The 13,818-nt window shown below is 46.6% G+C and overlaps 1 protein-coding gene across 10 annotated transcripts in view; it reads right to left on the minus strand.

The window, feature by feature from the left end:
• The window catches only part of tnk2b (tyrosine kinase, non-receptor, 2b), a 65,429-nt gene that overhangs the window by 18,566 nt on the left and 33,045 nt on the right, over window positions 1–13,818 (minus strand). For 7 of the 10 annotated variants that reach the window (XM_042093203.1, XM_042093211.1, XM_042093254.1 and 4 more), the window contains 3 exons: window positions 9,403–9,580; window positions 7,338–7,408; window positions 1,628–1,843 (listed from right to left, as the gene is read on the minus strand). In XM_042093203.1, coding sequence (XP_041949137.1) covers window positions 1,628–1,843; window positions 7,338–7,408; window positions 9,403–9,565 — 450 coding nt within the window. In that variant the 5' untranslated portion in view covers window positions 9,566–9,580. Of the gene's footprint in view, window positions 1–1,627; window positions 1,844–7,337; window positions 7,409–9,402; window positions 9,581–9,820; window positions 9,848–13,818 lie in introns of all 10 variants that reach the window. The other 3 variants (XM_042093219.1, XM_042093193.1, XM_042093227.1) reach the window with 2 other exon arrangements.

A 13,818-nucleotide genomic window follows, 5' to 3' on the forward strand; every position in this document is an offset into this window, starting at 1 on the left:
CGGACGCCCACGAAGACCGCTGCAGCAGCCCGCTCCCTCTGGGCACCTCTCCCTGCTCAGCTCATCTGATCTGTGGGCCCCTGCTCAAGTCCCGGGCCACTGGCCCCGCTCCAGCAGTCGGCAGCCAGCACACCGCTCCCCTCAGACCCACACCCAGCAGTACTCGCCCCGTCTCAGTACTCCGCTTTTAAAACCCCAACGCCGTCTTCCAGGCAGCGCTGCCACTGTTGACTTAAAGCCACCTAATCCTAACCCTAACCTTAACCTTAATGACTAACCCTAGAGCCTTCCAGGCAGCGCTGCCTTGAAGACAACGTTGGGGGCTTAAAACACCAAGAAACCCTCTCAGCACACTAGAGACCCTTTCTCACACACACACACTTATATAACAAAACTCTACCGTCTACCTAAATGTATACCTGACATATGACCGATACTGTGTTTCTTCTGATGCATTGAAACATATCTCTTACTGTGGGCCAGCGATTGCTAAAGCCAGTCCTGGAACTGCAGACATTCCCACATACACCCCCCTCCCCATCATGTGCCAGAGTCCCGCCGTGAGCTTCCCACCCTCCAGCTTGACTGAGCTCAGGGCTGCTCTGTTCACACGACCCCTGACTCCCTTGGCCAGCCGAGGGCCCAGTGGCATGTCCTCCCACCCACTGACTTCCCCAGAACATACAGCTGGGACTCAGAGTGTGTGTGTGTGTGTGTGTGCGTGTGTGTGTGCAAGTGTATGTGTAAATGTGTGTAACAGAACAATGTAAGCGAAGCAACAGCGGCCAATTGGCCCCACTGAGCCATTGCTTGTGCAAGGCGTGAGTGAGTGTGCGTACACATACACACACACACAGACACGCACGGACACACACAAGGGAGCTTGTGCAGATGTTGCTTTGGCCCGGACTCATGTTCGCATCGGCGGGATGACTTCACGTGAAGCACAGCTGGAGGCCCAATGCCGGGATTAACACTTCAGAACGCAACGGGTCACAAGTGGGCCCCTCTGGCTCAGAAACACTGGGCCCAACACAGCCAAGTTTGCACACAAACTGATTGAAACAAATGACACAAAAACAGTCAATGTGATGTGCTGACCGCTCCCCCTGCTGAGAGAGCAGCTGGCCTCTCGCATGCAGCTGGACTGCTCTTAGGCTCCTCTCTCTAGTCTCCCTCAACGTCAGTACTCTTCACCAGCCGCCAGCATGGAGTCATTAAATCTCAGGTCAAGGTACATAGAACTTGCTCTTTTTCAAGCAATTAGGTGGAAATAAAGAGGTTGATTTCCTAGATCCCCTCTTACTTAGAATAAGTAAGTGTATTAAGTGTTTTGTGAAATCCAATGATTTAAAATCCCAATAGTACTTGTCTGAGTGTTCCTTTCTGGAACGGTCCTTTGTTCATTCTGGATTTTATGTACTACTCTTAAGGGTTATTGACACCGAGTGGTTAGTGGGGTTCGTTGATGTTCTAAAACAAGTAGCATAGCGATATACAGTTTCTGTCGTGTTTTATTTAGCATTTCGTAAAATCCCATTGATTTCTGTTGGAAGACTTGTTGCACGTTGATATTACTGCGCCACCGTCTATGCTTCAGGCCCATTCTCTTTCCGCTTCCACTCACCACTCTTCCGGATGGGGTTAGCCACTCGCCGCGCTTGACCACGCCGAACGAGCCGTCGCCCAGCTTCTCGAACAGGCCCAGGTCCTTCTCGCTGATTAGGCATGTGAGCACCTGCTGCTGCTGGACCTCCAGTGGCGGCGCAGTGGGAGACAGCTTCCGGAAGGTGGTGGCCGGCTGCGGCTGGAAGTCCCCGTCCAGCCGCTTCCCGCTGAACACCTGCCGGGACAACAAACCAGACAGAGAGAGAGAGGGTGGGGGGGGGGGGGGTGCGTTAGGACTGAGGCTCTTTTTGTGTTCCAACAGCAAGGAAGACAGTCAAATATGACATCGCGCCAGGGATTGAGACTCTTTTTTTAAAGTACAGGTTATGTAAGCAGAAAGCACTCCAGACTCAGAGCAGGCCTGGGTGGTGTGTGTACAAGAGTTGGTATGAGTTGAGTGCTGTTGCAGGTGGAGCTGTGCAGGCACTGGGCTGGATGTCACACCAGAGATATGAAGAGAACTCCAGCTGGCTCACACTCACAGAGGGGAAAAGCATCTGGGCCCAGTCTCCCGATAACAACGGAGACACGGTCTTACGAGGGTTTTCTGCGATTCATCTTACGATCGTTCGTTTGGTTTTTCCGACTGTTTCCCGAACATGCTTGTAGATGCTCTTAAGGGGAGCCGTCCACGTTAATAGTTCTGAAATATCCTCTAATTTGATGGTGATGTCAGGTGACTGCACGTCACAGCTATAGGCCTACCATTTAAACTTCTACACTTAAAATTCACATCAATACAAAAATAGAAAAACTTTGACATCCGCATGTAAGCATCCCAAGTAGGCTATATACCACACACAGATATAAATAACAATTATTTAAGATTAGATTGTTGCACTGTTTATGTCTGTGTCGCTTAAGAAGACGTTTGAAGATAAGAAAGAGGTCGAGTAGGCTAAGAAAGTGAGGTAAAGAAAGTGAGTAAATAACATATAAGCCTACAGATTTTGACCCAGCACAGACTAAACCACATATTCCTTTCTCTGTTTTTACCTCATAGGCCTAATCAAATAGCCTTCACTTAGCAAAGATAATGGCAAACTATTCTGGCAACATCTCTTTCATAACTTGATTGCATTTTTGTCTTTTGTCTAGATTGCAATCTGATTCATCACAAGTAAATAAACACAATAAAGAACGTAAGTTGTATATATTCTGTAAGTTGTAATTCCTCTGTATGTTCTGTTGGTGACCTCAGTGAGAAACCTGTTAAGACGCTTTTAGCCGGTAACAAGAACTCTGGAGCACTCGTAGATCTACGAGTGTTTTCACAACGCTCTTAAGCTACAATGGTTTCGGGAAACAGTCGGCAAATCTTAAGACGTTTGTAAGAGGGACTTTACGATGCGCTTAGGCTTATAATGCTTTCGGGGAACTGGGCCCTGGACTGCATATAAATAAATCAGCATGTACCAGAACTCTACTGCATGATGAGGCACACAATCAATGCATCCAAATGATATAATGTCCTTAAATGACTTATTTTAATACAAAGATAAATATGACCTACTATGTGTTACCTTCTATTTTGCCATATACAGTGTAGCCATCTTTTTTTACTACATGCATGCTTATTACATAATCTAGTTGAACTTGACCCGGTGGTGCCAGAAGCCACATTCACTATGAGCTCATCCAGACGGTCGAGGCTGGCTTCCTGCTCCACGCCCCAGGAACCTCTCAGGGGCCAGGCGGCAGGAGAGCCGGGGAGAGAGATCCTGGAAAGAGCCGTCCGCCACTGACACCCTCCCCTGTCCTGCTCTTTTTAACTCTTATCAACCACTGGGCTAATCTCCTCAGCTACTTTGTCAGGGGAGACGCTGGGTCGGCATGGAGGATAGGGGTGGGGGCTCTCCTCCTTACTGGACGGCCCTCACAGAGTCATCAGCTATTGGAGAGGGGTGTCGGGTGAGGCAAAGCAGAGACGGACACTAGGGCTAACAACACCCTGAGGACACATAAAGAGAGGGGGGGGGGTGACTTAGGAGATGGATGGTAAGAAAGGAGAGAGGGAGACAGAAAGAGAGAGAGAGCAGAATAGAAGCAGACAGAGAGAGAGAGAGAGAGAGAGAGAGAGAGAGAGAGAGAGAGAGAGAGAGAGAGAGAGAGAGAGAGAGAGAGAGAGAGAGTGAGAGTAAGCGAGAGGTACATAAAATTAGGAGAGGGTGTGTTTTAGTGCTGTTATCTGGACAGGGCTCCTAACACCAAGATATTGACTAATCAGTGAGGAGAGCAGACCGGGTAGAAGGGTGTGGGGGGGTGGGGGGACTGACTGACTCCACTCGAGCGCTGGCACCCACAGGGAAAGTGTTCATTAGGCCTTATGAGTGCCCAGAGCCAGCACAGCTGCACGAGCACACAAAAACTGGCAGAGAGACAGAGTCAACATGAGAGGAGGGAGGGACACAAACCCAGAGCGCTCCCTCGCCATGTCTTTCCCTCTCTCTCCCTCAGTCTCCCTCTGACTCCTCGGTCCCAGTCTCCTGTGTCCCTTTTTCACACACACACACACACACACACACTCCTGGCAGCCCCCATCCTGTCCTCCTCCCTCTCCCGTCAGCGCACCCCAGGCTCCGGCCCTCCTGTAAGAAGAGACCCTGGCCCCGAGCTGCTCCAAAATAGCCCGCCGGAACTCTGCTGCTGCATTACCAAGATGGCAGCAGGACGCGAGACAGAGCCTTGAACCTGAGGCTTGATTAACTACACATACAAACACACACATACTTGATACATTCTTCCTCCCCCTTCTCTCTCTCGCTGTCTTGCTGTCTCATTCACACACACACACACACACACACACACACACACACACACACACACACACACACACACACACACACACACACACAGGCTGAAAAGGTAGACTGCTGGGACCAAGTGTTGTGCCAGAGGCGGAAACAAACACGTGTAATTTTAGAAAGCCATCATTCCCTTCAGACACTTCGTGCTGCCTCGGGCCAACGCTGCAATCAAGAGGCCCTTTCCCAATACTTGACCTCTGACAGAAAGCTTAGGCGTGTGTGTGTGTGTGTGTGCGTGTCCCTCTTCTACCTATTGCATGTACATGACTAAGTCTAGTCCCCTGCATCCAACATCCATTCACACACACACACACACACACACACACACACACACACACATACTGTATGTTTTTCTTGGTGTATTAATCTGGCAATCTGCAGTTTCTCAGAAGTTCAGGATCAGGAATACAGGACTCTGCATCACTGGGCTTTGTGTGTGAAGCGGCATCTTTATTAATGGGGTCAGGATGTCCCTCCATCCCACAGAGAGAGGAATGCATCAAATGCAGAGCAAACAACCAACTCCAGCCTCCTGTGTGCTGCTCCCTATCCCTCTGTACACAACACACACAGACACACACACACACACACTATATGAACTCAGACACGTGAAGTATCTGTGGGGATATAAGATTAATGGGATGGAAAGTCAGCCTGAACAAACTGAATACTCTGACTCACTCCACAGTTTTACAATTCTTCCCTAAGCCCTTTCTTTACATGCAAACACACACACACGGCTATAAATGCACCTGCAGTGGGAGAGTGAGGCACGGTATTGTACGCACATGTGTACGTAACAGTACAGCTGCAATAACCTCTGTGGTCTCTGTGTGCATGTATGAGCATGAGAGAGAGACACACACTGTCTGCATGTGTTGGTGGGCGAGGTGTGTGTGTATCTGACTGGACTACCGTGGCTATAATTGGTTCTATCTTTGCTACCATTGCTGGACCACAAACTCCACCAGCATGGCAGTTATGCCTACAAACCTGCCATCAAACCCACAGTCATGCAGGTAGACATGCGAATGAGGCAGACTGGCTATAAACATGTGGTCTGGTGGTGGGGGGGGGGGGGGGGGGTTAACACAAGACCATCTTGATTTATTTCAATCATTGCCGTGCAAACACCCTATATTCTCACCATGTGGCCGAGGGGGATTTTGGCTTTAGTTAGTTTAGCTTTGTATGTGTTTGCATTCAGTGTTTATTTTGTTTACCCCTTCTGTGTTATTTGGTTTGGCCAAGCCACTATTATGTTCCCTTCTCGGTTACTGTTTTGTTCAGTTAACGTCATGTCAGATGTCTCTGCCTTGAGTTGAGTTCTATTTTGTTGACCTCTTTTATAGGCCTAGTCATTACGCTTGGTCGTTGTACTGTAAACATTCTGAAATGTTTGGGGCGTTTTGAATCAACAAACTCCTGTATCCGCTTGCCTCTGTGTTTGGTCTCTTACACAGTGGCATGCCAGTAGTTGCTGAAATCTGCCATACCATGATAATACAAATGTCTTTTTTCGTAATTTCAATAAGCCACCTAAAGTAAACTCAAAGAGACAGAGGGAGATGAAGATAAAGAGAGACAAAAGAGAGAGAAATGGAGAGAGAGAGAGAGGAAGGGAGGGAGAGTGGGAAGGAGAGAGGGAGTGAAGGGGGGGCTCAGGAATGCAGAATCAGGCCTCGGCTCATGGGGCTCTTAACTTGATTTCCGCTGAATTCTGCCACTGACTGAGCACTCACAGACTAGGAGCTGAGTGTGTGTGTGTGTGTGTGTGTGACTAATACGTGAGGGTGCATTAGTGTTTCTGTTTTGAGACAGTGAGCTTGTATAAGTGAGTGAGAGTGTGTGTGTGTGTGTGACAAGGGGACATCCTGCCAAGGTAGTGAAAGGCAGACATTGTGCTGATATATTGCGTCTGTCTAAGGGCAATTAGATCTCCTTCCTGCATACTTTGATTGAGGCTAACTTTGTCAGGCCAGGAAGGAGGGCACAGCCTATTTGCCAGACCAAAACAACTACTGACACTAGGAATAGGCCATCAGTAATGCAAGTCACTGTCAGATTAGTGCCATGTTGTATGGAGCTGCTCAGCCATCAGCAGAAAGATAGGGAAAGGAAGATAACACTGTCTGAATGAGAAGTGCATGAGTGAGTGGTTTACCCTTTTAGTACTCCCATCCAATGTGCCAGGCAGAACTCAAGGCTAATTTACACCAGAACTGTTTTTGAAGCCATTTTCAGTCGGCAGTCTGACATCCCTCTATTGTTACAGATGGTTACTGTTACTGATTCCATTTGAATCAGTGCAGTAATTTAGACTCACAGGCATGGCTTTAAGTGTCTATTACATCCATTAAAATAAGAGAAGAGCTTATCTTTACGCTTCACTTCTATTTTTAGGGCACAGGTGAAGCACACATACATACACACACACATACAAGTGAAGCACACATACAAAAAAAATCCCTTACGGGATCAAAAGAGTATATATACACTTATAAAAACACATTGTGAATGGTGATGGTGTAAAATTATTAATTTACTCACACCTACTTCTTACTTTTATAAACATAACAAAATCCCAGTGAGGTATTTGTATAAAAACAATGAAGGAAATAAGAAGAAGAAAAAATGAGAAAAGAATGGTCTCTGAATAGAGCTCCTATTAACCTGTCAGCATGTATGGGTGATAGAGAGACCCACTGTCACGACATTTCCAAATCATGATATCTTCAGACCAAATTCCACTGCTCACACAAGACAAGAGGAAGAGAGAGGAGGCAGGTACATGGACACACAGGGAGAGAGAGAGAGAGGCAGACAGACAGATAGACCGTGACAGGAAGAGAGACACGGTACCTTGCTCATCCAGGATTTGCGCTTGCAGAGGGTTTTCCTGCGCTTGACGGCCTCCAACAGTCGCCTCTGGCCTGCAACACAACAGTATGGATGATCAACCACAGTCTGGGGGGGGGGGGGGGGGGGGGGGAGTCGGGGAATGGGGATTGGGGAGAGGTGGTGAGTGGAGTGAACACTGCAGGAGAAAAGGAGAAAGGCCTTGGCGCGAAGGATTAAATCTGCTTTAGACAAGCGACATTCAGCTGAGCTCAAAATGACATAGGCCACGCACGTGTGTGTGTGTTTTCCCGTCTCTCTCCAAAGAAAGCCTTTTAAGTGTGAAGTGACAAGCGTATTAGGCTTTGGCACACTGGCACGCCAGGCTGAGGGGCAATGGCAAAGTGCTGAGTGAAACAGCAGCAGCCTCAGTGTAGGAGGCCCAACCAGACTGACACCAGCAGAGTGCTGCCCAGTTTCTCCCAATTACAGGTTTCAGTTTCACTGTTGGCTTTCTGTTTTAAATCCTCTTTTTAAAATGATACCTGATAAGTAAGTAAGTAAGTAAGTAAGTAAGTAAGTAAGTAAGTAAGTAAGTAAGTAAGTAAGTAAGTAAGTAAGTAAGTAAGTAAAAGACAGACAGACAGACAGACAGACAGAGAGTCTGTCAGTCAGTCAGTATGTATACATGTATGTATGTAATTATGTATCTATCTATCTATCTATATATCTATGATACACCCAGAAGCTTTCACCACTATCGCTAGTATTAAATATCTATGTAGTTTGCAAGAGAAAAAAGTGTAGAGTGTAGAGTAAGGGAACAGAGAGAAGGGGGCAAAGCAGATAGCATCTCATTCTGTCCCCAGACAGAAACCTGAAGCTGAGCTGAAGAGATCATCTTCTCTCACATAGAGACAGGGTAAAGGGTGCAGGGGCATAAGGAGGATGGGGGGGGGGGGGGGGGTGCAGTGGGGTGATTTGGGCAGAGGAAGGAAGCAGGTGTTCCTCAGGGCTGTTGAAAGGGCAGCGGAAGAGACAGGAGGGGCAGCAGGAGAATGGGCATGAGTGGGGGGGTTTCAGTGCCAGCCCTTTGTGTCTCAGGCCCACAATGCCAGGCTTTCACACAATGCACTCAAGGGTGAGGCCCCTCCGCAGTGGCTGTCTTCCGCTGACATTTACCATTTACCAACAGGTTTGGAGACGTCAAAGGTAGAAAGCTGGCCTGTATGTGCTGCACATGAACTCCATGAACTCTATGGTCCAAGTCATATTCTCACTATGGGGGTTTGGGGTTGTGTTGAATCTGTTCTACATGTTTTTTTTGCTTGTCAGCATCATTAGAGGGCATATTGACTGAGCTCTTCCGCTGAGTGTGTTGATGTGTATGTGCATGTGCATGTGTCTGTTGTAGTGTGTATGTTCTGTTCCTACAATGTGTATGTGTACGTACAGAATACTCGTTGTGAGCTATGCTACTGTAAGGTGCCCTATATTAAAACCATTTGAAAGGGATACTACATAGCTAGTGCTGCATTTGTGCATGTGCTTTTGTGTGTGTATGTGTGTGAATGTATGTGCATATGTGTATATGTGTGAGCAGAGGGAGGGGGTCTCACTAGGGTGTTATCCACAGATTAACACCAGCAGATGGCCTTTTGTTTTATGGCAGCTTTTTTGGAAAGCCTCATAGCCACCCGCCCTGCCTTCCTTCCTCCCTCCCTCCCTCCCTCCTTTCCTGTCGTCTTTCTGGTGCCTTTCACATTTACACCTCATCATTTCATCAATGTTTTTATCTACAGGCACATACAGCACAGGTCAAATATGAGAACATCATCACTTGGGCTGCCAAGTGTCAACCACCTTTTCAACCTCTACATCTTCCACTGTAAAATAAAGCTTCAGTGTTTGCTGAATACTTGGGCTTATACTTCAATATGTGTTGGATATGAACTTGAAAGCCGTGCTACAGTACCTGCGTACCTCACTCATTTTCGCAGGCTAAAATTATATACGTAGATGATATCGTTGTATCTTCTAAGTCAATGCAATACACCAAAAGAATTTCCCTGGTTCAACTGCCACTCACCGGGTCGGCCCATGCCAATCTTCTCCAGGTCTTCATTCTTCACATAGTCAAAGTGCGAGAGCCGAGTGACGTTGAGGTCATCGCGGATCCGCAGGAAGTACTGCTGCAGCTGGACCTCCATCAGGAGCTCCAGCAGCCATTCTGTGCCCTCCTCACACTGCATGCTACTCCCCAGCTTCTACAGGAAAAGGAGAGCAAGCGAGAGAGAGAGAGAGAGAGAGAGAGAGAGAGAGAGAGAGAGAGAGAGAGAGAGAGAGAGAGAGAGAGAGAAAGGGAAAGAGAAAAGAAAAAATAGACAAACTGTGTTAACCAACACATAACTTTTTTCCTCATGACTGACTTTTCCTCAAAAGTGCCAACATTAAAAAGAAAAAGAAACCCTATGTGTACACACACACACACACATGTAGTGTCCAACCTGAAAAGATGTGGCTGCACTGTGTGCCTGAGGAGAATCCCACAAAACAGGCTGGTAAGGAAGGCTGGTTCTGTAGTGGGAGCTGAACTGGAGTGCATCACTTCAATATCTGACAAAAGGACCCTGAACAAACTGATCAACATCTTGGACAATGAATGCCATCCACTCTACAGCCCTATTAAAAAGCAAAAGAGCTTGATCAGCTGGAGACTTCGCTCACTGCCATGTACAACTGAAAGGCTGAGGAAGTCATTTGTCCCCAGGGCCATTGAACTGTTTAATGCTTCACTAAAGGGAAGAGGAGAGATAGACTTCTCTGCTTAGTCTGTCTGCCTCTCCACCCTCTCCATGTTTGAGTACTGACTGCCCACTACTGCTTTACTACTGTTTTACTAATGTCCACAGCCTAATGTTTTTACTACTGTTTTCCTGCTACACTGTTTTTCATGCTATATTAGCACACATGATCAATGGCTTCTGCTACAATACTGAATGGCTGTAACCCTATTACCTCAACCTGTTTTTGCACTGACATAGTTTTTTATAGTACCTTGTCTACATTATACTTTACTCTCCTATTTGTCCATATTATTTATGCTGGTCTCTAGACCTTATTATTGCACTGTTGCACTAATGTTGGACTACTTTTTGCACCTTCACCATGACACTAACTCTCTTGAGCACCTTACCATGCACACATAACTAAAGGACTACTGTTGGACTACTTTTTGCACCTTCACCATGACACTAACTCTCTTGAGCACCTTACCATGCACACATAACTAAAGGACTACTGTTGGACTACTTTTTGCACCTTCACCATGACACTAACTCTCTTGAGCACCTTACCATGCACACATAACTAAAGGACTACTGTTGGACTACTTTTTGCACCTTCACCATGACACTAACTCTCTTGAGCACCTTACCATGCACACATAACTAAAGGACTACTGTTGGACTACTTTTTGCACCTTCACCATGACACTCACTCTCTTGAGCACCTCTCCATGCACACAGAACTACAGGCCCTGTCACTACAAGCGTCTCATGCTTGATCACCTTCAAGCACACTGGACTTTTTACATTTCATTTATATAGTATATTTAGTTTTGTTAGTTCTTATCTCCTACTGTCTCTATTGTACAGTGGAGTTTGGTTATATGTTTATACTTATACTTATATTTACCATTTCTGCTGTAAGTGCATGTTGTGTGTGATGTCTGTATGCTACTGAGACCCCCTGAATTTCCCCTTGGGGATCAATAAAGTATCTATCTATCTATCTATCTATCTATCTATCTATCTATCTATCTATCTAAAACAATCGGGATTCCATCCAGTGCTCTCTCTCTTCTATTCAGAGAGAAGCACTCATTCAGTCCACTAATCATTAAACACCATTTAGCAGCACTACATCAGTCTACATCTGTCCAGCTATGCACCAGCGACCGGCGTCTAAAGGCTCTCAGAGAGCATTACATGACAGGTTCTCAGGGCACGCGTCGCACGCACGCACACTTGTCCCACTTTGGTGACAGCTAAATAGGGATCCTTTTAACAATAAACACACACACGGACACAGACCATCAGTCTCCTCTAGACATGCTACATAAGACATGTGGTTAGCACGCACACACACACAAAGTTCATAAAGCACAAAGTTTTGGCATAGGCTCAAACCATATGCACTTCCAGATATTCAATCAATGTCCTGCAGCCCCACCCCCCTTTCCAGAAGAGTCAGCCTCAATGATCCCCTCTAGGCAGACATAAGTGCATAAATGCCTCAGCTGGGCTGTAGAACCATCTCCATACTCACTCAAGGCCGGGCACAAGCAGCTTCGTCACCAACAGAGCCTGCCAAGTCGCTCTCAGGAAAATTAATAAATAACTAAATAAATAAATAAAATAAGGGTAGGAAGCAACCGGCCTCCCCTGCCTGGACTTCCACCAAGAGCAAAAATGAGCCGACTGATTTGCCTACTCTTTCCATTTCATTTCTTCCTTTTTTTCTTGACTTTTTAGAAAGGCACGCTGGTCATCAGCTGCTTCCAATTACTACCCAGCCGCCCCCTCCAAAAACACTTCATCGGCCCAACCAACACCCCGCCCCATCCCCCTTTTCCGGCCCCTGTGTGGTCAGTGGATGAGTAATGATGTTAGTCAGACAGGGCCTATTGATGTCATCCGCTGAATGCTGCAATTCACGCAAGTCCTTAAAGACAAACCTCAGATGACATTAGCTGGGAGGTGGTGGTGGTGACCTTTGTGTCAGGGGCGGCCTGCTGATATTCTCTCTCGTTTCTGGTAAGTGCTACTAAGAGTGAATGATTAGGCCCAATCTGTGTCATGTGATTTTTATCATTATACAAGTCTGTGTGTGTGTCGGTACAGCATATGACTGATGCATTCCTAATTTTGGACTGAAGCAATGTTTGTTAGTACTGTGTGTGAATCACCATAATATGACCAATGTATTCTTTCTTTTTCACTGAAGTAATGTGTATTTACACTGTGTATGAATCACTCTAATGTGATACAGCTGACATTTAGCCATCGTTTATCCGAAGTCATAGACTGTAATGTGTAGACCTTGATTTTATGGAGTGCCCCTCATGCTCCTTGCCAATTGAATCTGACCTTGGCATTCCAACAGTAGTTCTGCCGTTGAAGCATGTCCGCAGTCTGCGGAGAGGCTGCCATCTCTGCTTGACTGCCTTAGATTTTGTGTACCTGTGAAGTTCTCATGCCAGGGCCTTACTATGGATCATGAAAGTGAGTGCCTGTGCACTGTGTGCGCGCGTGCATGCGTGCGTGCGTGCGTGTGTGTGTTTCACATTGTATGAATAATGTAGCTGTGTGAGTGAATGCAAAACACTGTGTTCTCCTGTGAGAGTGTGAGTGAGTGAGTGAGTGAGTCTATGTGTGTGTGTGTGTGTGTGTGTGTTCATGTGTGTGTGGGTGGATGTGCGAGGTCCAGGGGGCTCGCTCCTCTGTCACAGGGCTGCTTTTTATAGTTGTGCCTGAGCCTGCGATGCCCTGAGGGGTTGCGGCATCACCAGGCATGGGGCAGGATCAGCACCCCCCATATAGCCTGCAAATTATGTGGAAGCTGAAAAATGTGGACCTGCGCAGGCCCCTCGTGCCCAGCAGCAGCACCACAGCTCTGAGTCGGGAGGAGTGCTCCATCAGAGAGCTAGTGCTTAGGAAGCTAGCATTTGCTGGCAGCTGCCACAGTGTAGCTGTGTGTGCAGAGTCAAGGTGTAGGCCCTGTGGTCATGCATGCATGCGTGTGGGGAGGTGGTCACTCCGCAGTTTTACAATTCTTCCCTCAGCCCTTTTCTTTACATGCAAACACACACAAACACAGACAAACACACATACAGACACTAACACACACACACACACACACACACACACACACACACACACACACACACACACACACACACACACACACACACACACACATAACAGTGTTTCCCACAGAATTGAATTCTATTTGTGGTGGTAGGTTTGCAGAATTAACTTGAATGGAACAGTTTAACAAATTAGCGCAGTGTGGTTATGATGCTAACCAGATTTAAGCACAATTTAGTACAACCTGGAAAATCATTGTGTGGTGGTCAATGTTGATATTGTGGTGGGCCGCCACAAATAAGTCAATGTATGGGAAACACTGCATAAATAAACTCAAGGGCTCAAAAGTACACAAGGCTATAAATGCAAATGGGAGAGTGAACCGCGGTATTGTATGCACATGTGTACGTAACTATACAGCTGCAATAACCTCTGTGGTATCTGTGTGCATGTATGAGCATGATAGAGAGAGAGAGAGAGAGAGAGAGAGAGAGAGAGAGAGAGAGACTGGGTGAAAATATGTCAATCCTCTCTCTCTGCTCTTCCCAAGAACAACCAAGCAAAAAAAGCAAATAATGTAACTAAAGTAATTAATTGTGTCATTTTTGTAATATGCAATAATAATAAGTTATATT

Source organism: Alosa sapidissima, chromosome 1 (assembly GCF_018492685.1).
Source record: "Alosa sapidissima isolate fAloSap1 chromosome 1, fAloSap1.pri, whole genome shotgun sequence".
Classification (NCBI taxonomy): Eukaryota; Metazoa; Chordata; class Actinopteri; order Clupeiformes; family Clupeidae; genus Alosa; species Alosa sapidissima.